The sequence below is a fragment of the Tamandua tetradactyla genome, chromosome 18, assembly GCF_023851605.1.
Source record: "Tamandua tetradactyla isolate mTamTet1 chromosome 18, mTamTet1.pri, whole genome shotgun sequence".
NCBI lineage: Eukaryota > Metazoa > Chordata > Mammalia > Pilosa > Myrmecophagidae > Tamandua > Tamandua tetradactyla.
In genome coordinates, this window is record NC_135344.1 from 12,623,715 (window position 1) to 12,651,599 (window position 27,885).

The 27,885-nt window shown below is 35.8% G+C and overlaps 1 protein-coding gene across 1 annotated transcript in view; it reads right to left on the minus strand.

Annotated features, from left to right (window-relative positions):
• Nucleotides 1–27,885, minus strand: part of DOK6 (docking protein 6) — a 452,915-nt gene that overhangs the window by 239,724 nt on the left and 185,306 nt on the right. Inside the window, exon 3 of the mRNA XM_077135258.1 lies at nucleotides 9,055–9,169. Coding sequence (XP_076991373.1) covers nucleotides 9,055–9,169 — 115 coding nt within the window. The remainder of the gene's footprint in view (nucleotides 1–9,054; nucleotides 9,170–27,885) is intronic.

Here is a 27,885-nt window from a genome sequence, read left to right on the forward strand (position 1 = left end):
GAAGACACTAAAAGTTCAAAGTTTCATTACTGCCATTGCTATACAGAGTTTAACTTTCTCTAAAGAGTTAATATCAAAATCCGAACACAGTTCAAAAACAGAAGGCCACTATATTCTGTTTTTAATGATTTCTTCCATATCTCTTAGCCGGACAGCTAAGGAGCAGATGGCTATAAATCAGCAATCCTATTCCACAGTGACTGAGTCACCTAGGAATGGATGCTGCTCCATTTTCTTTAAAGTTTTCTTTTGTAGCGAGCAATCAGTAAACAGAAATGCCTCCTGTTACCCCAGAGCAAACGGACTGTTCATAAAAGTCCTACACTGACATCATTTGAAACTGAAGTTTTACGCTTATCTGCACATCACATAACTCAGGACAGCAGTGACGGATTTTTTTTTTCTTTCTAATTTTGACTTCTTAAATGCAATAAAATTGATTTCCTCCTCTATTCTAGATGTACATCAGCTGTTCTCTTGAGTTATATAAACTATATTTGCATCAACTTAAAGTCATATTTTACTATAAAGCTGACCAAATATCATTAAAACCAATTAGTGGTTTTACAGGCTCACTTCTATTAAATTAATTCTATTTCCACTAAGATGAAAAGTTCTATAATCTTGGAGGAGCACCTGAAGCACAGAACTTTTGTCTGAGGGGCCTTTATCTTATACATTACCAGAAGTTGAACCATTTTCAAAATTAAACAATTCACACAGTTCAGTAGATTTCCTAATTAGGAAATAAAAGTTCTTGAATAAAAAAATAAAATAAAGAAGCACTTTTGATGAAATAATGCACTCATATATTCTTCATTACAATATCAGTGAATGGCAATTGGACTTCAGTTCATTTAAATCTAAGTTCAGATTCTTTGTCTAGTGCCTAAAGCATTAAAATAAATGCATAACGAATTTTTAATGTTTGCAGGTTCTATACTGCAGTCGGAGCCAAAACAGTTTTATAATTACACATATAATAAAAATGCTAATTGTAAGAAGCATTTAGATGAATGCCTTTCACCTTTCATTCGGTATTATAGAATGATTTTTGACTGCATCCTTTCTGGATTGATTTGTGGTAGGAAAGATTATCTGAAGCTTGAGAAGCCGAAAATGCTTTATAAAGAAGTCACCGAAGAAAAAATACATCTGCAAAGGAAATAGTAATAACATTGTAGGATACAAATAAAACTCACTGAGTAATACAAAACCATAATGGAGAAAATAGGTTATTTCAGAAAATAATGTTCTCTTTAAAATAAAGATACAGATTTTGGTAAATGTGCTTATAACTTATGTTTCTTCCTTAATAAAAACAAAAGAAAAATGAGAAAATGATGGATAAACTGATATTCAGGTATTTCCTGTACAAAATAATACTTAGGCAAAACTTTAAAATTGTTAAGGAGAAACGTGAATATTTTGGGATTTGGTATTTAACTATTTTTTTTTTTTTAGTTTTTTTAATGGGGAAATTCATTCATTTCATGAATATTTTGTTACATATTTTGGGTGGAAGGACTTATAAAAATAACACCATTATTTTAGGGAATGAATTCAACGCTTCAAGAAATTCTTTAGGAAATCAACCAGGTTCTTCAGCTTTAATCACCATTTGCCCTAAATTATTTAGAGATTATATTTCAATTTTCATATGCTGACAAAGGGAGACATAACTGAGCTCCTTTTCCCATCTTTTTCTTTTCCTTACTAAGGTAAACAGAATCTATTACTCAAACTCTGGGCTTCCAGCATCAAAGCCATCCTTTCTTTCATTTATGAGGCATTGTCTTGAGATTGAACATTCTCAAAAAAAAAAAAAAAAAAAAAAGGAAGAAACCACCAGGGGCTCTCTTTTTAAGGAACAAGCAAAATGCAGAAATTCTCATTTTTATTCAATGATGTTTTTCTTACAGAGTTGTTACAGCAGGTCTGGTGGGCCATGACAATTTTTATACACACAAACGTGTGTGTATGCATGCACACTCCCATGCACACAGACACACAAGTGTAAACACGTGCATATTTACGCAATACACGCACACATGTGCATACACACAGACCACTCTGACCATTTACTTCCCATCACAAAAGCATGGCATCCATTGCATGGCAATTTAAATAAGCTTCTCCTCGATTTGCCAAATTAGTCCCTACAATTTGATTTGGAAAACAATGATCATTCTGAAAAAGAATGATGACTACATCATTAGTAAACGCATATATGTGGTTCATTTATTCATCACTTACTGTTAGCACTGACTGTGAGAACTGCTGGGATACAACACTGAACGGGACAATATGGCCACGTCTTAATTAAGCGCAACATCTGGTAGAGCAGACAGATGTTGAACAGGACATGTGAAGGTGCTGAGAGGAGGCACAGAGCAGAGGCACTCAGCAAGGTGAGGGCAGGAAGCACGAGCCATCCTGCAAACCTAAGGGAGTGAGGAAGCTGGCTGGGGAAACGTGTGTGCTGGGCACCGCAGGCAGAGGGGGCACCCAATGCAATGGCTCCAGGGCTTCCATCTCATTGCTATTTGAATTTTCACCAGAAAAGAGTTTAAGATCTTTCTTCCACATAAATATCTGTATTTTTGCCATTTGGATTTATTCATATGTGAGTTGCCTACTCATCTCTCTGAGGACTTTTCATTGCTACTATTTGTTCGTGTAACAGTGTCAGAACACTATATTAACATTTTATCTGCCACCTACATTCCCAATATCCCAGAATTCCCACTTGCCTAGTGACTGTATCTTCATCATACGAGAGTTATTTGATTTTGTACAGTCAGACATATCCATCCTTTCTTTTATAGCTTTAGGTCTTCCGTCTTTATAAAGAAGATTTCTCCAACCTTTAAATTGTGCACAAAGTACGCCAAATTTTCTTTGAAAAGTTTTACAGATTTTTAAATTTTTTCTTTGGTTAGTCTGAGATTTAATTCCATATAAATTTTTATAAACTTTCTACTCCAAAAGTAAAATCTTGTTGGGGTTCAAATGGGAATACATTAAAAAGCACTACTCATATCAGAGACATTTTTATTTTAATACTATGTCTTCCTAGCCAAAGAAATAATCCTTCTTACGTTCTTTAAGAGGATTTTAGTTTCCTTTCTATAGAGCCCTTTATGATAAATTCTCTCCTGAAAATCTTAAGCTTCTGTTGCCATGACATATTGTTGTGAGTGTTTGCTAGTCTTTTAATTTAGAACTTAAAAATATATTAAAAGTGAGGAAAATATCAGATTCTACTAAGCAGGCTTCATAAAATACATTGGAGCACTGTCCATTTTTTAATGAGTTCTGATATTAAAAATTTAAAGACCTTTTTTTGACTTTGGGGTAAAATTCAGATAAAAAGTTTGGCCCATGCTTTTTTGAGTAATTGATTCTTAATTATCTTTTCAATCTTCCATCCAAGTCAGAGCGTGGGACAATATTTGGCACATAGTAGGTCTTGATAAATATTAATTAAATGAATAGGGTCATACTGATGGTCAGGATCATAATATCAAAATAAAATGAGAACAAAGTAAGGCTTCAAGCATGAAACACCAACAAATAGGGACGATGGAAACTGACATGTTGTTGGGAGAACTAGGTCCTGGGTCTCCCTGTTTGTTTTTGCTGAGTGTGCCAGACGTAATGCTTCTCTCTCTTGATACTGAGGTTTCTGTGATCAGTCATCTTGGCAATTGAGTGGGTCAAGGGGAGCACAGAGTGACAGTCAGGTCACTGCTTACCACCATTCCAGGGGCAGGGAGAGAGAGGCTGGCTTGTCTGCTTCTTGGTACAATGTCACAATGTCTGTGCTTGTTCAAAAAGTGTTGGGCATTGGGACCTGGGTTTCTCAGCTATGACACAGACCCACTGAAAATCAGGCATCCATCTGAGCTAATCACATCACTTCTGTGGGACTTGGAGGGAAAAGGAAACCAACACAATCAGGTTGATATCAGCTCATGGTGTCTGGGTCTTAAAAATGAAGTCTTTTATATCTGACCCAGGAGTCTCTTGCATCTGCTAAGCTCCCTTAAAAATGGCAGAGGAAATTGTTCACTTCAGAGTAGAATAAAATGCTGGATTAGTCACAATCTTGACATATTATCTATATCTTAGAAAAAAGGAAATGAATGCTTTTGAAGGACAAATGTTGAAATAGTTTTTTTTTTTTTAACTTTCTATTAGAAATAATTATAGATCCACAGGAAGTTGCAAGGACAGTCGAGAGTGCTCCCCACGCACCTTTTACCCAGTTTCCCCAGTGGTTGCCTCTTCCACAATTACGGTACGATATCAAAACCAGGAATACAGGATGGGTAAAATGTGCATACACAGTGCTACGTCATTTTATTGCATGTGAGGATTGGAATAACCAGCACCAGGATCCAGATCAGACCGATCCTCTCACCACAAAGGTCTCCCTGGTGGCACCCCTGACCACCCGCCACCCTGACAACCTCTAATATGCCTTTTGCCTCCATAATTTGTTCATCTCAAGAATATTTCATTAATTGGATTATGCAGTCCGTGACCTTTGGTGATTGGCTTTTCTACACTCAGCATGATTTTCCGGATACTCCTCCTGGCTGTTGCATGTACCACTAGTTCAGTGCTTTCCAGTGCCAAGGAGAATCCCACAATGCAGACGTACAGTATTGGTTAAATCCTTCGCCTGCTGACATTTTGGTTTTTGCAGCTTTGGGCTACTACAAATGAAGCTGCTGTGGACAGCCATTACTAAGGTTTTTGTGTGGACATGAGTTCTCATTTCTCTGGGATAAGGGCTCAGTGGTGTGATTCTTGGGTAGTGTGTAAGCATATGTTTAGTTTTTATGAAACCACCAAACCATTTTCCAGAATGGCTATAGCATTTATAGTCCCACCAGCAACATATGAGTGATTCAGTTTCTCCACAACATCGTTGCCTTCACGTTATGGTGCCACTATTTTTTTTTTAAGCCATTCTCACAGCTTGAATTGATCCAGTTTGAATCAATTTCTGTTAGAGATGTGAGGTTTAGATGATTTTTTTCTTTCTTTCTGCCAATGGATATCCAATTGCCTCAGCACCATTTGTTGAAAAGACTATCCTTCCTCCATTGAATTGATATTATATCTTTTCAAAAGTCAGGTGGCTCTCTGAGATGACTTCTGGGTTCTCTATTCTGTTCTACTGATCTATGTTTCTACCCCTCCACCAATACCACAGTTTGATTACGGTAGCTATATAATAAGTCTTGAAATTAGGTGTGGTGTGATTCCTTTCGTAATTGTTTAAGCTATTCTAATTCTCCTGCCTTTCCATACAATTTAAATAATCTTGTAAATATCTATAAAATATCTAGATGTGTTAAGATTGTGTACTAACTTGGGCATAATTGCCATTTATTACAATGAGACTTCCAATTCATCAACATATTCTATTTCTCTATTTATTACATGCCCTGTAATCTATAATGCTTTGTTAGATTTATATCCAAGTATTTCATGTTTTAGAGACTGTAAATAATGTCGCATTTTTCATTTCATCCCCACGTGTTTATTTCTGGCACATGGGAAAATATAAGCCAAGCCGGTGGTCATAAACCCTGTGACCTTGCTGAAGTCACTTTTTAGTTCTGGGAGGTGTTTTGTTTTTGTTTTGTAGATTCCTTGCGATTTTCTATGTAGGCAATTATGTCATTTTCAAATAGGGAAATATTTATTTCTTGTATGTCTTTTATTTCTTTGTCTTGCTTTATTGTGTTAGCTAGAACCAACAGCACTACATTACACAGCAGTGTTGAGAAGAGACCCCCTTGCCTTGTGCCCTATCTTAGGGACGAAGCATCCATTAAACACAGGTAGGTGTTGGGTTTTTGTGTATGTTATTCATCACACTGATGAAGGTCCCCTTTATTCCTTCCTTCCTGACAGTCTGATCATGAATGGGCATTGAATTTTGTCAAACGACTTTTTTTTTGCATCAATTGACATGATCGTGTCTTTTTTATTCTTTATTCTGTTAATATGATGCATCCCACTGACTGATTTTCAAATATTGAAGATAGTACTACTACTTTTTGTGTCTGTTGCACTTCATTTTAGAGCTCATCCACCAGAAAGAGGATATTTCAACTTTTATCCTGCCTTTAATTTATTCCGAAGGAGAGAACTCAAAAAGTCTCACTGTGATCTATGTTAAATAAATACATGTCTGCTAACTCACAGCAGAATTTAGGTGAGGGTTTGGGCATGTTGCCTGGTTGTTAAGAGGATGAGTTCACTCTGGGTCAGGCGCTCCATTACTACTTTATAAAGGGAGGTATGACAGTTCTCCAAGGGGCGACAGGGTGGATTTTATACATAAATTTACATATTACCTTTAGAGTAGAACTACATAAAGATTTTAAAAAGTGTTCTTATCCTTTTTTCATGCATCATTCTGAATATTTAGTACTTAAAAATGACAAACATTTCCTGAATACAGCAATATGACTCGTTATCAGCCAATTCTGAGACTTTTAAGAAAAAATAAAAATAAATAAAAGCTCTCTCATCAAGTCTCATAAACCCTCAAGAATCTTTTGAGTTTCTGTTTCCTGAGGTAGTGGTGCAGACACCTCCCAGGCAAGTGAGAAATAAAATTCCTTTTACACAACTATGGAAAAGGGCTTCTTATTATATTCTATGGTAATTCTTCTCAGTATTTCATAATCCATAAAATGTTCACGTGGCAACGGATTTTACCAGAAAATAAAATTTTATCAACAGTTATGGACAAGTACATCTAAACATCTACCTGCAAAGATAATTTGTAAGAAAAAAGTGAATTTATCTATTCCCTCTATATGTTTCTATGGCATGTGCTATAGAATTAATACAATTACAAAATAATGCTGGGGATGTAAAATGCTGCAGTCACTATGAAAAGTATGGTAGTTCCTCAATAAGTCAAAGAAATTGAAAGCAGGGACTCAGATACTTGTACACCAGTGTTTATAGCACTATTCACAATGGGCAAAAGGTAGAAACAGCACAAGCGTCCATGAATGAGCGAATGGATGAACAAAATGAGGCACATACACATGATGGGCTATTACTCAGCTATCAGAAAGAATGACGTTCTGAGACATGCGTCAACTTAGATAAATCTTGGTAATGCTGAGTGAAACAAGCAAGGCATATAAGGACAAATACTGTACGATTCCATATATGTGAAATAGCTAGAAATAACACATTTATAGAGACAGAAAGTAGATTAGAAGTTAGCAAGGGAAAGAAGAAAAGGGAAGGGCAAGTAATTACTTGGTAGATATAGAGTGCTTGTAAATTTTGGAAATTTTTAAATAATCTTAATCCAAAATAAGACATCATGCCATTTTTCTTCAAACATTTTTATCGCTGGCTTCAAGCAGATTGTAATATCTACACATAAAAAGTGGTTGGAAGAAAAAAAAATCAAATAAGTCATAATTTAAACTAGTTGAGAGCTCTTTGCTAGAAAACCAAATAAAAGCATTCCTCTGTTTTTACACTTGAATATACCTTCAGCCTCATTGTCAGAAAATTTAAGGCCATTTTCTCCCAAGGAAGAACCTTTCATTTTTCAAAATTCTTACATGAACCATGAAACAATAACATCAACAAAATAGAAAAACAAACAAAAACCTCAAAGTTTTGAATTTCAGACTTGTAGTTACAACTGTGGGTCTGAAATTCAGATATGAGACGAAATAGCTTTTGTCTGCAAATAAGTTCTTAGTATTTAAGAGATCCTTTTGTGGCTATACTAAAACTAATCCTTAGTTCCTTAATTGGCAGCATTTCCAATAGGCTACTTTTTCAATCATAAGTGATAACATGAAGATTCAAAGTCAGAAATAAGGAAATTCTAAGATTATCTTAAAAATAATTATGCTGAGTATTTGAAATGATAGATTCAAAAGTCTTGATGTGATTTAGTGTTTCTACCCCTTGTCAGTTTCAATTAAAAAAACTGCATAATTATGACTCAAATTGTACTTTATGGCTATTAGTGACTCAAATAGGCTACAAAAAGTCAATTTTAAATAATGGCATGAGATCATATGCCAAGTGAAGAAAATACGTTAAAGTACTACTAGATAAAGGGATTCAAGGAAAGGGGGACACTTTGATATATCCCAATTCAATGCAGCAAAGTTGGGTAAGAAGATGAGAGCAATTTGAGTTAGGTAAAATGCCATTATCGGTTTTGAAAGAATTTAATCTGGCACTAGTCATACCTATAAACTTTGACTGTTAAATCAGAAGTTTTATCTTCTTTTAAAAATATATCCAACAAAGCTTGTCCTATATCCTTAACATTAGTTTCAATTCACCTCTTTCATGTCCTTGATAATATTTGCTCCTATCATTATAAAGTAAATTATAAAGTAACCATTTCTTTGAGTCAAATGGTTAAAAAGGTACAATAAACCAACTGGAATATTGCATAGCAGAGGGATTCCAAAAATAGCAAATATTGCAAGCTCAAATTTTAAATTGCCTGTGCTTCAGTAAAGTTATGGTTGTTTTATGAATGGGGATGCTAAAATTCAATTTGTAATGTATCCCCTTGCACTGAAAATCTGTGAACTACACAAATTGCTTGAAGTTGAGATTTTAACTGTCTGGGGACACCGGCTTTGCTTTGCCACACTTTTACCCAGCAGCACCATTGCTGTCCTACCATATGCTCACAGCTATACTTGGCAAGAACCGAATACAAGTCATAAGCCAGTCCTAACAACATCTGCCAGGCATTGTTTGCTTAATTCTGAAAGCTTGGATGGAAACCTCAAGAGTCCTCAGGCCACCTGGGTGCAAAAATCCAGAGACAGACAGATAATAAACAAGCATCCAAAAACATCAGTAGTGATAATATGCTGAGCTTCTTACTAAAGACTTCTAAGACACATTCTCCTTACATTAACAATAAGCCATCCTAGTCACGAGTGTATCTTAATCCATCTGGGCCGTTGTCTTAGTAGCAGCTCAATTTCCTCAAGCTGTAGACGGTCCGTAATTGCTTACCTGACTCACAGGCAAATGTCTTTGACGTTTCATCATGAAAGATAATTGCCACTGCATGTTTCTTTGTCTCTCGAGGCAGTCTGGTTATATTTTTGATGTTGTGCAGTTCAGTTACCTTGAAAGAAAAACATTTTGAACTTAGTGTACAATATACACGCTGTATGGGCATACTTAGACAAAATGATCCATTATCACTGTCTTAAACCTGTTTCTTATGGATAATGGTCACTTCCAATTAAATTCAGCCAAAAATAATACCCAGAACAGTGCAAAAATATTTGCTATGACCTTGATTTTGATGGCATATTGTATTGTTTGCTGCATTTTTGAAAAGGTCTAAAAATGATTTGGGAGAGTGGCTCCAAGGCCAATGTGTGTTTTTATTTCAACTGAATCCTCTGGAAACAATGCAGGGAATTCTCAGTATTGATCAAAATTTAATATCACATCTCTACCCTCACTCCTACACCACGGATGGACTGTATGATGCATGATGATATCTCAAAAAAAATATTTTTAAGACCTTAAAAAAAAAAGCACTTGTCCCAATAAAGAGCTAAAAGCTAAAATCTATAAAGTTATTCAATATTTATTAATTGCCTAATGATTAAAGAGTTGCTAAGCTGGGTCTACAAATCACAAATGGGCCTTGGTGGAGGAACAGGGTCATATAGCAGGGGTGTAAAGGTTTGTGAACACTATACACATTTTTCCGGGAAAGGGTCAATTAAGGACTCCAAAATTTTACGACCATCTTTGTCAACAGTCAGGTGTCAGTGCTTTTTGGCTGAATTCCTACCAGAGCCTTTAATGATGGGTAGGAGTGAGGAATATATTGGGGCATCACACTAACCTGGACAAACCAACATGATCTCACTCCTTTTTCAAGATTTTATGTAATTATGGTGTTCAAATAAACTGACCATACAAGTTGAATTAGATAACACATTATCAAAAATATAAATTTTGCATCAAACAAACATTCCCTCCTTTGGTCTCATATAGAAGCTGAAGTTTAAAAATACAGGTCACACCATCCTTTGCCTGTATTCTGATAACCTTGATCCTGTCCAGATCAACTTCATTCATATCTCTAGTCAAAGTCTGATCACTTTTTCAACTTTTTTTTTTTTGCATGGGCAGGTACTGGGAATTGAACCTGGGTCTCCAGCATTGCAGGCAAGAACTCTGCCTGCTGTGCCACCATAGCCTGCCCTCAACATTTCAGTGTTACTATATAGGGTGATGTTGACTTACACAGCTTCAGAGCTCTAACTCTTGAGTTTCAAGCATCCCATAAATACCCAAAGTTCCAGGGAACAACCAGGTTATACACAAATAGAATTTAGAAATAACAGTTAGAACTCCAGAATAGATGTGCCTGCTGTAAGAGCTTACCATTTAGCAACCTTTACAATATGCCCTAACCCGATAATCCATGCTAGCTACTTCAATTTTATGAGTTTTTATATTATAGTTAGTTCATATGAGTAAGGCATGAAAATATTTGTTGTTTTGATTTTGACATTTCATTCAACATACTGGCCTCAAGTTTCATTTACCTAGTTGCATGTCTCACAACTTCATTCCTTTTTGCAGTCATGCAGTAGTCTATTGTTTGCATAACGACAGTTGCCCCTTCCATTCTTCAGTCGATGTACATTTAGGCCCCCTCCATCCATTACAAGTTGCAAACACTGCCACTATAAACACCAATGTGCACATTTCCATTACGTTCCCATTTTCAGTTCCTCCTAGCAACAGAGTTGCAGGATCACATGGTAATCCCACCTCTAGCCTCCTGTAGAACCACCACTCTGCCCTCCAAAGGGGACGCACCACTCTGCTTCTCAACAAACAGTGAATATGTACATCCCTTTCTCCATATTTTTTCCTGCACTTGTACCTTCTGTTCATTTCTAAACAGTTTTATTTGCATATCATACAATCCAACCTAATTAAAAAAATCAGTGCTTTCCAGTCTAATCACAGAGCCATGCCTTCACCACCACAACCTGTATGAGGACATTTCCTTTTCTTCCGCAAAGAATCCCATACCCCTCCCTAATATCCCCCACTTACTGACATTAAGTTTTGGCATATTGCCTTTGTTAAATTCAATGGAAGCATATTACAATGTTCCTGTTAACTATAGATTCTAGCTTGCATTGATTAGGGCATTGATTTTTCAAATCAAATGCGTTGATTTTCCTTGTATACCATCACATTTTCAATACCTTGGTATTCGTTTTTTTCCCTCAGGCAAAAACATTCTTCTCTTCATACATTTAATCACTGTCATTATCCTTTCTTGGCATTCCTAAGTTAAACCATCTCAGTCTTCATCTTCTATCTTTCCTTCTGGTGTCATACATGTGCCTATACCTTTCTCCCTCAACCAATCTCACATTCGGCTTCATTCAGTGTACTATTATTGTGGTACAATTAGGTAGTATTTTACCATACATTTCTGAATCTTTACAATCAGTCCTGTTGCATATTCTGTACTCCTTCAGCACCAAATGTCCAATCTCTATACTCTTCCTATCTCCTGATAATCTGTGTTCTTAACTTTGACTTTCAAAGGTCGCTCACAAATATTAGTTCATATTACTTAAACCACAAAGTTTTTGTCCTTTTGTTTCTGGCTAATTTCACTCAGCATGACGTCCTCAAGGTTCATTCACATTGTGACATGCTTCATGACATTATTCTGTCTTATAGCTGTGTAATATTCCATTGTATATGTATATCACAGCTTATTTAGCCACTCCTCCGTTGATGGAAATTTAGACTGTTTCCATCTCATGACAATTATAAATAATGTCGCTATAAACATTGGTATGCAAATGTCTGTGTCCTTGCTCTCAGTTCCCCTGAATACACATCTAGTATACACCTGAATATATACTAATACATATTGCTGGATCATATGACAATTTCATACTTAGACTCCTGAGAAACTGCCAAACTGCCTTCCAGAGCGGTCACATCATTCTACATTCCCACCAACAGTGAATAAATGTGCCTCTTTATCCACATTTTCTCCAGCACTTGTTATTTCATGTTTTTCTGATAATGGCCATTCTAGTGTCTGTGAAATATCTCATTGTGGTTTTGATGAACATTTCCCTAATAACCAGTGAAGCTGAGCATCTTTTCATACGCCATTTAGCTGTTTGTATTTCCTCTGTTGAAAGTGTCTGTCCATGTCTTTTGCCTTCTTTTTTTTTGTTTTTGACTTGTAGTATCTATTTAAATATTCTGTACATTAAACTGTTACCTGATATATGGTTACCAAATATTGTCTCCCATTGCATAAGTTGTTTTACATTCCTGACAAAGTTTTTGTTGCAAAAGGTGTATAATTTTGAGGAGATTCCATTTATCTATTTCTTTTTTCATTGCTCACACTTTGGGTGTAAGGTATAGGAAACCACCTCCTATCACAAGATTTATAAGTTATTTCCCTACATTTTCTTCTAAAAGTTGTATGATCTTATCTCTAATGTTCAGGTCTTTGAACCATTTTGAGTTAACTTTTGTATAGGGTGTGAGATATGGGTCCTCTTTCATTCTTTTGGTATGGATACCCAATCTCCAAACACCATTTGTTGAAGAAGCTGCTCTGGCCCAGTTGCATCAATCTGATCGTCCTATCAAAGATCCATTGTCTGTAGATGAAAAGGTCTACTTCTGAACACTCAATTCGATTCCACTAGCGGGTACAGCTATCTTTATGCCAGTACCATGCTGTTTGACCACTCAAGCTTAGTAATATTCTTTAAAGTTAGGTAGTGTGAGACCTCCCACTTCGTTTTTCTTTTCAAGGTATATTTAGTTATGCAGGACACCCTGCCATTCACATAAATTTGGTTATTGGTTTTTCTATTTCTGCAGAGTAAGTTTTTTCATTTTATTTTAATTGGCATTGCATTGAATATATACATTAGTTTGTGTATAATTGACATCTCAACTATGTTTAGTCTTCCAATTCATAAACACAGTATGTCTTTTCATTTATTTAGGTCTTCCAAGATTTCTTTTACCAATTATTTGTAGTCTGTAAATAGGTCTTTTGTGTCCTTAGTTAAAATTATTCCTAAATATTTGATTCTTTTGGTTGCTATTGTAAATGAAATTTTTCTCTTGATTTTCTCCTCAGATTGCTCATTACTAATGTATAGAAACACTACTGATTGTTGGGTTTTAATCTTGTGCTTTGCACTTTGCTGTACTCATTTATTAGCTCTAGAAGCTTTGCTGTAGATTCTTTTTTAAGAATTTTTGACATATAGTTTCATGTCATCTGCAAACAGTGAGAGCTTTCCTTTCTCCTTTCCAATCTGGGTGTCTTTTATTTCTTCTTCTTGTCTAATTGCTTTTCTTGTGTTGAACTGTCCTTGCATACCTGGAATAAATCCCATTTGGTCATTATGTGTATAATTCTTTCAATGTGCTGCTGGATTTGATTTGCAAGTTTTTGTTGAGGATTTTTGCATCTAAATTCATAAAGGAGATTTGTCTCTAATTTTCTTTTCTTGTAGAATATTTGTCTGACTTTGGTATTAGGGTGATGTTGGCTTCATAAAATGAGTTAAGTAGCTTTTCATCCTGTTCAATTTTTTTTAACAGTTTGACTAGGATTGGTACTAATTCTTTCTTGAATGCTTGGTAGAATTCATATGTGAAGCCATCTGGTCCTGGACTTTTCTTTTTGTGGATACTTCTTGTCGACTGATTCAATCTCTTTACTTATTACTGGCTTGTTGAGGTCATCTATTTCTCATGTCAATGTTGGCTGTTCATGCTTTTCTAGGAAGTTGTCCATTTTGCCTATATTGTTTAGTTTATTAGCATGAAGTTGTTCACAATATTCTCTTCTGGGTCATTTATTTCTTCAGGGCCACTGGTTATGTTCCCTTTCCCATTTCTGATTTTGTTTATTTGCACCTTCTTTTTATTGGGGGTGCAAGGCTAACTAAGAGCCCACTGATTTTATTAATTTTTCAAAAAACCAACTTCTGGTTTTGTTAATTTTCTCAATTGGTTTCATGTTCTCAATTTCATTTATTTCTGCTCTAATCTCCATTATTTCTTCCTTCTGTTTGCTTTAGGGTTAGTTTGCTGTTCTTACTCTACTTCTTCTAGGTGAACAGTTAATTCCTCAACATTTAGTCTTTTTTCTATTTTAATATAGGCATTTAGGGCAGTAACTTTCCCTACCAGTACTGCCTTTGCTGCATCCCATAAGTTTTGATATGTTGTATTCTCATTTTCATTTGTTTTGAGACATTTACTGATTTTTTGGGTAATTTCTTTCTTGACCCACTGTTTGTTTAAGAGTGTGTTGTTTAGTCTCCACATATTTGTGAATTCTTTTGCCCTCTGCCCATTATTGATTTCCAACTTCATTCCATTACAATCTGAGAACGTGTTTTGTGTAATTTCAATCTTTTTAATTTTATTGAGACTTGATTTGCACCTAATATATGGTCTATCCGAGGCCATATCTTTGATTTTCCTAGTGTGACACATTATTTTTTGCTGGTGTCTAGGATTTGATTTCCTTAATTAGTTTATTCTGGAGGTCATTTTCAGTCTTTTACCTAGAGATTTCTTGTTGTTTGGCTTTGTTCTCTATCAGTTCTTTGGCATTCAGCTCCACTTATTCTAGACCTGTACTACAGATCAGAATTTTCAGCTCTTGTTTTTCTGGTTCTCGCCCTGCCTATATGGAACCTTTGCCCTGCCTATATGGAACCCTAGATATGACTGAGTCCATGTCAGCAGACAGATTTCCCCAGATCAGACAGGCCCACATCACAGGAGGAGGGTTTGCCCAGTATCAAGTTTCCTGAGGAAGAGACCCAGCAGGTTGTCAGACTTTCCTATGAAGCCTCTAGGCTCTGTGCTTTTTCTATCCTCCCCAGCATGTGATGCTTGTCTGCCAACAGCTTCCCATCAGCATAAAGTGATGCAGTGCCTTTAGTTCTCAGCAGCCCCTTCCTGCCAGTGGTGCAATTGACACAGAGACTGAGGTAGAGCATGGGCCCAGGTTGCTTCTGTTTTCCAACCGTAGGGCCTGAATTCCCTGTAGGAGGGCAGCCATTTGAGCTGGGCCCCACCCCGCTTTTTGGGGGGAATATACACCCTTTAAGGAATTAGCCCTATTCACCTGACTAATTACTTTGTCTCTCAGACATGCCTTAATTCTGCCCTTGCCTGGGGCAATGCTGAAGCTGGAGAATGCTTGCAGTTCTATCTAATGAGCTTTTAAGAAGAGAGAGAGAGAGAGAGAGAGAGAGAGAGAGAGAGAGAGAGAGAGAGAGAGAGAGAGAGAGAATAAAAGCCTTTTCAGAGCAGGACCCCCACTCTCTGGGTTTTCCTATCTAAAGCTGGAGTTGCTACATGGCAACTCCACCTTAAAAAAATGTAAAATTCCGTATATTTCAATTAACACCTTATATTCTCCATACCTCTGATTCTTAAGCAACCATCAAACCAATTTCTGTCTCTATAAAACTGCCTATTCTGGACATTTCATAAAATGGAATCATATAATATGTGGACTTTTGTGTCTGGCTTCTTCCACTTAATATAATGTTTTCAAGATACATTCACATTGTACCATGTATCAATCCTTCATTCCTTTTTTTCTACCAAATCATCTGCCACTGTATGGACAGATCATATTTTGTTCATTCATTAAACAGTTTAAGGACATATGGGTTGTTTCAAATTTTTCAACATTATGAATAATGCTGCTATAAACATTCATATAAAAGCGTAGGCTGTGCCTATATCTTCATTTCACTTGGGCTTATCTCTAGCAGTGGAATTGCTGGGTCATACATTACCTTTATGTTTAAACCTTTGAAGAACTGCCAGCGTTTCCCCCAAAATAGTTGCACAATTCTCCATTTCTCCACTCGTGTATGAGGGTTTCAATTTCTCCACATCCTTGTCAACACTTGCATTGTCAACATGGGTCTGAAGTCCAGGGTTAGTTTGACCTCACTTATAGATCCTTCTGAGGACTTTAGTAAATGCTGTGTGTATTAAAACATCTTTCCACTCTGGCTGGTGGGAATATGAAGTATTTCTTTCCCTCTGAGAGATCCAAGAATTGTTCACCAACTCTTTTCTGCAGCTATCGCATATTCTTGCTCAGCTCAGAACACCATCGTAGATATAAGGGGACCACTCTTCAGATCTCCAGAGATATATCTCTTTGCAGGTTCTTCCTCTCCATTATTCTGCTTCAGGAAATCTACCCACCATGGCCTCTCCAAACTTTAACCTTAGTCTCCTCAACTCAGCAGGACTGCTGAGCTTCCTTTGCCTGGTAGTTAAACTGGGATAACAGTAAGACTCACACCCTTTCTTTCTTTCTCTTAAGGATCATAATCCCTGGCTTCCTATTGCTGAATGCCTAACTCATTGTCCCGTATTTTGCTCTATGTTCTGCTTTATTATGTTGAGACCACTCCCATAGAAATTACCCTGTTGTCCTTCAGGGATAGAAGTGTTTTGGTTTACTGAGCAAAAGACTCAGAAAGAATTTTGAGCAAAAGGATTGCCTATGAGCATCTCTGTTCTATTTCTTATATAAGAGAAGAAGGCTGTAATGTTTCATCATTCATTATGATGTTTTACATAGATATTCAGTGGAAATCCCTTATGAGAGGAAGGAGGGTTTTCTTTCGATTCTAGTCTGCAAAAACATTTTAAATGTATGTTTTAACCATGAATGAGCACCAAATTTATTGCATATTTTTGTATTTATTAAGTTCTATATTCTTCCTCTTTATTAATACAGTGAATGCAATTAATCAAAAAAATGTTAACGTATCTTTGCATTCCCAGAATAAACCCATCTTGGTCAAAATGTATTAAATTTCTATATATTGTTTTATATGTTTATACATTTCTGCATGTTTTCATATTTCTGGGTTAATAATATTTTCTTTGCAGTTTAAAAAATCTGTATGTGAATTCATGTTTATCTGGTCTGGTGAAGTTATGGATTATTTAAAAGTGGGTTTTAAAATTCATAAACGTAGTTTTTAATTTAATGGCTTGTTTTTGAATTTCAAACAAAATAGGTTTGTGATCAGAAAATGTGGAAACTTGTTTATTGGCATGCTATTCAGTCAATTTTTGTAAATGACCATGAGAAAACTGGGTGAGTTTTAATTATTGGGTTGCAGCTTTTTATATGGCTACATATCAAAATTTGGTATTTTATTTTCCACATCTTTTACAGACTTAAACATATGTGTGTGGGTGGAGGGGGTGGGGTTGTTCAGCTTTTTAATTACTGAGAAAATAAATGGATGTGGATTTCATTGATTGTGGATCTCTTATTTTCTCCCTCTAGTTGGAAAGTTTTATTTTTATTTTTGAGGAGCTACTATATGACAAATACAAGTTGTGGATTGCTCTTACTGGTGAATTAAACTTTTCTTATCATTATGTGGTCCTTTTATGTTACCTGATATTAAAATATTAGATAACATTTTTCTTTCCTTACACTTTATTTTCAATAGCCTCTTACCTTCTTTTTTTCTTCTTTCTTCCCTTCTTCACTTCCTACCTCTCCCCTCCCCTTTCTTATCCTTTCCTCCCTCCCTCCCTTCCTTCCTCTGACTCTGTCTCCCTTCCTATATCTAAACCTTAATTTTACAGAAGTTATTTTCTTACCTGAAAACACTGGGGAAGAAGAATTGGATTAAATGTATTGTATCTTTCTGCTGACTCTCTTTCTGGAGGCTTATTTCTTCATGTGTTTGTTAATTTTTATGACCTCCCATGATTTACAATTTCTGAGAATTTTTCTGTCTTCATCAATTGAAGTCTTAAGAGATCTGAATTGAGGATGTTTCCCTTTATGAAGAATTTGCATTTTTTCTTCCATGTGCTAGATTTTATTATAACCCAAGAACCATTTTAAGGTTATTGATTTTCTTGGGATTTCTTGACTTTTAGAGGTCATATAAATAGCCAAAGAATACTGACATCATTCTTTTCTTAGCCACATTAAAAAAAAAGTTTGAATTTGGTATCAACCATTTTTATAAGCATAAACACGATGTCACATACTAGGCTCTAGGTCTAATGCACAATACATCTCTGTTGTAATGGTAACTAGAGAACCTCAAGAATAACATTTCAGCCCAAAACAGGAAGCGATGACTCATGCTATGCATCCCACCTTCATTATTTTTTTCTTTACACTTGTAATAGCCACATGGCCAACTGTGGAAATGGCACCTTCTGAAATTTAATATCTTTGGTAATATGAGCTTCTATCATGTGTAGAAGGTTCAGTACTTATTAGCCACAGCAGTTCTCACAAAACCCTAATGAGGTGATATCCTCATCATTGCTGTATTGCCCGTAAGAAAGCTAATAATCAGAGGGACTAGTTATCCTAAAGTTATACAACTCGCATGGAGGGGCACCAGTATCCATACTCTGTTGGCTGCTGATTCTGTGAATCAGTTGCCTAATCCCACAACCAATTTGACTAATTTGGTCTTTGGGATGGATCTATTGTAAGAAGTGTTGCTAGTTTTGACTTGCTTGATAAATGATCAGTGCTTCTCATTTTGTCATATGTGCTTTAGCTGCAAAGGAAGGATTTTGCTGGAGGGAAAAAAACTAAGTTAAATCGTAATGCTAGTAGAACAATCATTAACTGGAGTGCTTTACATGCAGGGAAAATGTACAGATATATTTAATATATAGTTTTTATTTTGCGCATCCCCATCCCATTTCTGACGACAGTACTTCTGGTATTGATTAGGATACCGTAGTGTATAAATGATCAATTCATGACCAAAAACTGAACATACACGAAGTGAAATAATATTTGCAAAATAACATTATGAGACTACAGGGTTAAGACATTGAGGTCGTCACATTTCCTTCTAACATCTTTTGCAGCATAGACTTCTAGCTTCAAAAAAAAAAATGAGCCCATTACTCAGGGTTGTTCTCCAGACCAGTCATAGCCCTTTTATTCTTTATCACATTTAATTCACAGGTCTGTCACACTGCTGGAAAATTAGCATTAATGTGTCCTTTATTCATATATATTCTCCATGCTTACAATGATCACACTTAAGATTATCAAGCACAATTAACATGGGAATGACAAGGGATTTTAAATAAAGAATCTGCCTCATATATATAAATGCATGTATCTATATGCATATATACATATGTACACAGTCCACATTATACATATATATGTATTTATTAACCTTGCCAAGAAAGAGGAATTAGGCACCAATATTAGGCATCAATATTACCAATCTTTTATAGCTTCTTAGGATTAATATCCTGAGGAAAATGCTTTTTTTTTGAAAAATGATTCACATGTTTTACTTTAAGCACATTAAAGCATGTTCTCAAAGTTCAACTCTTAAATTTCCACATAAGTAAGCAATTGACTCAAGTAACATTAAACCAAATGTTTTCCCACATAGTAAACTGAAGTCATATTTGAAAAGGAGATAGTATTTTCAAAAGTTATTAATTCTACTTAAATAAAGGACCTTACCAAAATTGAGCCTAAAAGAAATAAAGATTATGTGCTGCCTAAGAATGTACATTAAAAGGTGAATGAAAATTGATATATTGTTATGTTACATTGTATATAATATCTACTTGTACCAAACAATATTATAAAAAAATTTAGAGTTCTGCTTGAGATTATTTCCTAAAGAAGATTCTTATTTAAAAACACAAAAGACTATTAGAAGAGATTTTGTTGATTTCATCTGTATTAGTTTGTTAAAGCTGCCAGATGCAATATATCAGAAACGGAATGGCTTTTACAAAGGAAATTTTTTAAGTTACAAGTTTACAGTTTTAAGGACATAAATAGGTCCTAACTAAAGCATCTAGAGAAAGGTACCTTGGCTCAAGGAAGGGTGATCTGAGAAGGCATGTGTCTGGAATCTGCTGGTCTTTGTTCCTGTTTACCTCCTCCAACTTCTGATGCCAGTTATTCCCTTTCTAAGCATCCGTGGGCCTTCACTTAGCTGTTCTGGGGCAAAACTCTGGGTTTCATCTCTACCTTAGTGTTTGCAGAGGCTGGAGATTTCTTCTGTCCAGATTCTGGCTATTTCTGTGAGTCTTTGCTTAGCAACTGGGTAATTTCTCTCTTGATCTTCAAACGTCTACACCAACTCTCTCTGTTGGCACTCCAAGCATATCAAACATCTATGTCTCTGTCAGCTCTGAAGCAACTGTTCTCCAAAATGTTTCCTCTTTTAAAGGACTCCAGGAACTAATCAAGACCCACCCTGAATGGGTAGAGTCACATCTCCATCTAATCAAAAGGTCATACCCACACCTGGGTGTGCCACACATCCTTGGAGATAGTCTAATCAGAGGTTTCCACCCTACAATGTTGAATCAGGATAAAAGAAATGGCTGCCCCCCCCAAGATGGATCAGGATTAATACATGGCTTTTCTGCGGGTACTTAGCTTCAAACCAGCACACCATCATTTTTTCTTCTCATAGCAAAAATCAATAAAAACTAATGGAGAAAATGGCAAAATGCAGCAAGCATTAGGGATTTTCTAACTTCAGTGCCTTAGGCTATCTGACAGATTATGTAGCTCAAACAAAGTGTTTGCTCTTCTGTAAAATCTACATATAGAAATGCAGACTGCCTTTTCAAACAGAATTGTGGGAGGTTTTTCGTTGCTGATCAATAGCATGAAGTCATCCACCTAAGTGTATATACCTAAGAAATATAAGAGGTGCCAAGAAAAGCTAGGCACTCCTGAGGAGCATAAAATTCTACTTCTCAGATTGTCTTGGGTAGGACAGTCAAGTGTCACACAAAGGTTATAAAATCTTATCAGAAGATTAACTACAGAGCTCATGTACTGTTGGAATTTTTATCTGCAATTCAAAATCCATGTTTTAAAAAATTTTGAGTCAAAACAATTTAGGTCAAGAATCATATGTATACGGAAACCCAATATATTTACATCCCCTATCCTCATTTTCCACTCTCAGTTTTACATGGATTTACCATCCAGTAGGAAATATTTGTTTAAATGAAGAAAATTTTAAAAATAATGTTGAAAAATGTTTTATTATTCTAAAATCTATCAACTTAACATAAAAATAACTACCAATTATAAATATAGATAAATATTGGAGCATTAATTAGACAAATATATATTTCTGAAATACTGAGTTCACATGGTTATAAAAACACATGATTTTTGTTTACAGTGTGTGTTAGTTAGATTCAGTTGTCAACTTGGCCAGGTGAGCATACCTAGTTTTGTTGCTGCGGACATAAGCCAAAGGTACGTGAACCTCATCTGTTGCTAATTACATCTGCAGTCAGCTAGGAGGCGTGTCTGCTGCTCTGAGTGACGTTTGACTTAATTGGCTGGTGCTTAAATGAGAGACTCAATGTAGCACAACCCAAGCAGCTTGGCATACCTCATCTCAGCACTCGCAGCTCAGCCCAGGCCTTTGGAGATGCAGGAAGAAGTCACCCCGGGGAAAGTTGTTGGAACCCAGGGGCCTGGAGAGAAGACCAGCAGAGACCATCCCGTGCCTTCCACGTAAGAAAGAACCTCAGTGGAAAGTTATCTGCCTTTCCTCTGAAGAACTAACAAAATAAATCCCCTTTTATTAAAAGCCAATCCATTTCTGGTGTGTTACATTCCAGCAGCTAGCAAACTAGAACACAGTGTAATGAAAGTGTTAATATGAATTACTTTAAATAAATATGTAGCTGAGAGAATTTAACTGAAAGACAAATTATTTAAAAATAATTTTGTTGGGGTGGGCTCCAAGCCAGTAAATGGCATAATCAATGATTAAAAATATATAAGGAATTATAAGTGTTAGAACTAAAGTCTAAATATAAACCTACATAAAAGATGACGTTGCTAACTGATTCTATTTATTTTATGCCAAGAAGCAATCCCTAAGCAATCCATGGTGCTAAATCAACAGAGTTCAAATATTTAGGCATTTTCCTTCTAGGGCCTCATAATTTCATTTGGGAGACAAAATTACAAGTCACAGGGATAAGCACATTGATAGCAGAAAAATAGTGAGTGTAGAGGAAGAAGATCTATGCTTTAATTATATGGATTCTACCATCAATTTATGCATGTGACACCTGGACTTTTAAAACCTAATTAAAAAATAATACAGACAACTTTTCAACTTTAGCCAAACTCTAGAACATTTATGTTATAAATTATTAAATATTTATTTAATTAGACTAAAAACTGAAATTTTCCTCTAACACAAATACAATTTTCATATAAAATTAAAATCCCACCCAATAGTGAGAAGAATGGCAATATTTTGACACCTTTGCAAAACTCTTTGAAGTCAGGCTTATTAGAAGACAGCTGGAAACTCATATCTGCTTTTGAATTCAATCTGTTGCAATATGTTGCTTTGATTAAAGAATGTGAAGAAAACAAGGTCTCACACAGACATGCAGTTGGAAAAGGGAAGAATATTTTAAGAATATTTCCAGTCAACTGTGGATATTTTTCTTTGATTCTGTCTCCAAATGTGACAAATTTTTCTTAAAGGATATTGCAATGGGGAGTCTGCACCCTGCCAATACAATTCTACTCTGTTACATTAAAACTGTAGGTAACATTTAACCAACTTTTAATTGGTCTTTTACTTATGGTTTTGTAATATCATGGACCAACCATATCCATATGGAAAATATTGGTTCACTGGGTTATGCAGACCTTCCAAATGTTGAAACATTTCCTTATACCATATCAAAATGATATTCTTTAATAACACCTGCGCTTTCTTCAGAAAACCCTGTAAGTTTTGAAAAGTTGTCAAGCTCATGAATGTAGACACAGGTTTTCCAAAATTGTATTTTTCAGTTTAAAACCTAAATATTACTGTTTTCCTTGAAGTGGCAGGCTAACTTAGTACACGTTCAAGAAAAAGACTGACAGGTATCTTAGTTTGAATGATGATAATTTGTCTGTCAGTCATTCTTTCATTAAAGCTGGTGTTCCTTGAAAAACAAAAACAAGCTAGTTCCCTTGCCACTTCTAATAACAACCACATAAGTACTCTTCTTGGAGCCAACCATTCCCCATCGAGATGTTGCAGAAGCACTCCACGTGCTTCTATCATTCCACCACGTAGAATACTAAATAGGGCGGGCCGCGGTGGCTCAGCGGGCAAGAGTGCTTGCCTGCCGTGCCGGAGGACCCCGGTTCGATTCCCGGCCCCAGCCCATGTAAAAAACAAACAAACAAACAAAATATAATAAAACAAGAAAATGTTTAAAAATGTTTCCCTTTCTTCCTCACTTCCTTCCTTCCATCCTTCCTTCTTTCTCTGTCTTTCCTTCCCTTCCTCCCTCAAAAAAAAAAAAAAAAAAAAAAAGAATACTAAATAGACATACTTGGAGATCTGGATTTATTAAAATCAATACTTCTTACTGCCTCATGAAGGGCACAGAATGAAGTGAAATGAACGTATGTACGAACATATGTAAGTTCACACATATGCACACACATGTGTAGGTATGTATCAATTTAGGCGAGTGCATGACAGTGAAGAACACAATGACAACTAATATGGTTTGGTGTCCCTGCCTTGATTAGGCTGCAATCTTAACCACTATTGCCTTTGCACCAAAACAGAGTGAAAATGAAACAAAATAAACAAATTGAAAAAGACGATGTACAAGTATTACGAAGAAAAGATTGTTTTCTTGGTGGACCACTGAGTTCTACTCTTCCAGATAGTTTTCCCCTCATCCACAATACTTGACCTGTCAGGAATCTTTCTCAATTCTACTTTCTGAACATTCTTTCTATCCATTCCTTCCATCCCACCATTTCTCCACTGGTTCAGACACTCATTCTTTCTCATTTGAAATATTTCAATTATTTTCCATCAGCTTATACACTCTTTACCTTCCATTATATTGTTCACACTGCGTCTAGACTTCTATTTTTAAACTAAACATTTAATCATGTCCCTTGCTGACTTCAGAGCCTTTATTAGCACCTTAAAAATAAAATTCTAACTCCCTAGTGAGACCTTGACAACTTTTACCAATCAGGCCCTATTATTATATATCTAAGCTCATCTTACTCCACACTAAACCTGAACACAAGTTAAGCTGGTCATATGCAAAATTTTTCAATTTCCCAAATGATAAGTAGGGTATTTAAAGGCGATGTGGCTTTTCACATAATCTTGTGCTTATTGCACCCTATTCCTGCATCTTCCCCTCAAATTTACGACCACTCCTGAAGACTAATGGGCATCGTCCTTGAGTGACTCACAAAGCATTAATAACTTGTCCCTAGGTTGGCTTATTCTCAGGATCTTGGCATTTTTTACGTGAACGCACAGGGTTTCTTGGCTCATTATGAAAACTTTTTGTGTTCTTGCAATTGACTCAGTAAGTAAAGATAGTCATTCTTTCATTTATTTATGCCCTTTATTAATCTCTGCATAAATACAGATTTCAGGATGAGGCTATTTATTTTGTATTATTAATTTGCATTTGACCAAGAATTGTTGACAGTAAGAAAAAGCAAACAAACAAAAACACACCTGTTGGCATCTGTTAAGTGACTATTTCCTTCATATCCGTGGAAGAGGAAAAGACTAAGGAATAGGATTTGTTAACTTGAGCTGTTTTATCTGAAAGGGAAGGCAAACTTAGAAGCTTTAAAAAGTTATAAATAGAAGACCAAACATCATAGAACTTTGCTTCAGCTGTAATTCAAAATGCTTAATTAGATTTTATTTGTTCTACTACTACTGCTAGTTAACTGCAGGAATCTTAGACGAGATCAAAGACATAGTGATATTATCTCCCACAAGCCCAAGTTTTTCAGAGTGTTAATACTTTCATATTTAGTAACATCTAAAGTGAACGAGTTAGGATTGGTATAACTTTAAAATTAGCATGCTATTTATTTTATGCATCTTTCTATTTGGCCAGACTGTACAAATAAATTAAACATTAGTATCCAAAGCACTCACTCACTACTATAAGACTGCATTTACACTGTTTTAGTACATACCTAAACAAGTGAAAATATTAAACCATACTTATTGAAATTAGTACCAGCTTTGAAGTGCCTCTTCTCAGCCTACTATTGTAACAATTGAGAGTAGATACCTGCCTCTTTAATACTCTTTTTTTTTAAAGGAAGAGAAAATTAACTTCTAGATTTTTACAAGAAGATTCAAATGGATTAGAATATAATCCACAATCTTCCTTCTTATTAATCTTACTAATACTTACTACTAATCCTCATCATTTACTAATCTTCTATGTTCAAGTTTTTATTTTTGACAATAAAATCATACATTTCAGGTAGAAGTTTAGTAAAACTTCACTTAATTATAATAGAGAACACTGATTTTCCAGTAATAAGATAGGAATTTTATTGAATTAGATTTTTATTGTTACAATTAATATCTGTCAGACTCTGTATGCTTGAGTCCTAAAATTTCATAGTATTTTAGAGGTTTGTATTGCCCTATAAATTGTATACTTCAGTATTTGGATGATAATATTTCACTATAAATTTTACCATTACTCCTTTCCAATTAAATTTATGTCAATTTTCCAGAAGCTGCTTTCTTAAATTGGCCTCCTGTTGCTGATGAAAACAATTATGTATCATGGAAAAGATATAAATAATTCACTCTTAAAGCTACCTGTGATGGATATTTGTGTTCTGCTAAAGTCCTCCCACTATTTAAATAGTGAACATGTTCACTATAACTTCGAAATATTTAAGGTTTCAGAAAAATTAAACCACATTACGAAATACACCAACTAGAAGGCAATAATTATGCATAAAAAGATATTAGAATTGGAATTAGTTACAATAGTCACCGTTGGCTGTCTACTCAGCATCCACTCGAGCTCCTTCTTTCTTAGCAGGATCTGATTTTATTCAGTTACCACTCTCCTTCCCACAGCCCATGGGCTCTGGTGGGAGACTGTCATCTCCCCTAGCAACAGGCTCGGACTTGCATTCTGAGGGTAACAGTGTCCTTGGTGGTGAAGGACTCAGGAAAGGGAATATGACTCAATACCCCCAATGACATGTGTCACTGAACAGAGAGAAGACTTCAGTTGGTTTCTGAAAAGTGAGTTTTCAACCAAAGAGAACATCAGGATGAAACTAGCATTCTTTTTCCAGCGGAAGTTCTATTGTCTGGATGTAATAACTCAAGAATGCTACAGGTATTATTCTACTGAACTGAGGATGAAGGAATCACTAAGACGGCAAAGTAGAGACAGAGAATAAAAAGCCTAGGTCCTTACTTTTCATTATTGAGAACTGAACCAAGCAACTCCTAACCAGTTGTTCTTTGGGACATACTGCAATACACAAAAATGCAATTTTTAAAGTAGTTTTGTCACAATGATGGAGTATAACCAAAAGGTTGTTCCATCTAATGTTTGTTTCTGCTTGGGATCTGTTTATTTCCAGAAAAATATAACTGCAAACTCCTGCAAGGGAGCTGATGAGAACGCCTGCAGCCATTGCTCATTGCTGCGCAATTACCCACAAAGTCCTCAGACAATGAAACAGCAGAAACCCATCTGTAGGCTGACCTCAAGTTCCTGTCTTACCACAGCTGGGATAGTCTCCTTCTTGGAGTGTGGGCACTAAGCTCCCACCCTGACCTTACTTTACCTTTGCTCATTATAGTAGTAAAATCTCTGCCTTTGGTCAGGATTTAGACACCATTTTCTGAACATGCAGTATACACAGAAGTATATTCTAGCATCACCAGGATTACGCATGCTCAACACCAATTCTTAGAAAATTCCCTTGCCCACATGTACCAGATACCTGTGCTTGTGCCCTTGATCCCCTATAAAAGAATTTCACTAATGTCCCTTCAGGGAGAAGGTGACTTCAGAACATAAGCCCATTCTTGTCTATTCTTTGGCCACAAATAAAGCTCTGCTTTGCTTTACTGAATCTGGTTTTGTTCTGTTGGTATAGCAACCTTAGAGCTGAGCTTTCCTCATTTTACAAATGGGAAATGGTTACTCTGATTTGGGTGACTGTTGCCCAGATAGCTAAACACAGGGAGGGAATAAGGGTTCTAACTCCTCTCAGGCCAGTACTCTTTCTACCAATGTATGTGACAGTCCTTGTGCTGAAAGTCATACAACTGTTGGTGGCAAAAAAGGCCAATCAAGAAATTATTACAAGCAGGAGAATTCAACCACGAAAGACACTCAAATTGTAGAGATGATTAAAGCCCTGAGAAACTTCATGACTTTATTCCCGCCAAATTATTTTGAGGTAGTCTATTATAAAATAGATAATCTATATTCAGGTCTGAAAAATGCAGAAAATTAGTACATAGGAAAAGTATGTACTTAAATAGGAAATCTATGTACTTCTTTCTCTCTCCTTCTTCTCTTTATGCCTGTATAAATTTAGCATGTCTAATAATATGCTTCACTGACTCTAAGAATTTAAAGAGCATAAAAACAGCTCAGTCAGCTGCTCTCACTTTGAGAGCTATGACATTACTACACAGATATTAACAGATGTTCCTCAGTTATAGGGTTTTACAAAGATGCACAAAATGAAAACTGTTAATTACTGAAGTAGGTTGAAGAGTGGTTCCCAAAAAGATACGTCCAAGTGCTAACCCTTGAAACCCACGTATGTGACCTTGTTTGGAAAAAGGGTCTTTGCAGATGCAATTAAATTAATGATCTTGAGATGAGATTGTCCCAGATTTAGAGTGAGCTCAATCCCAGTGAGAGAAATTATAAATT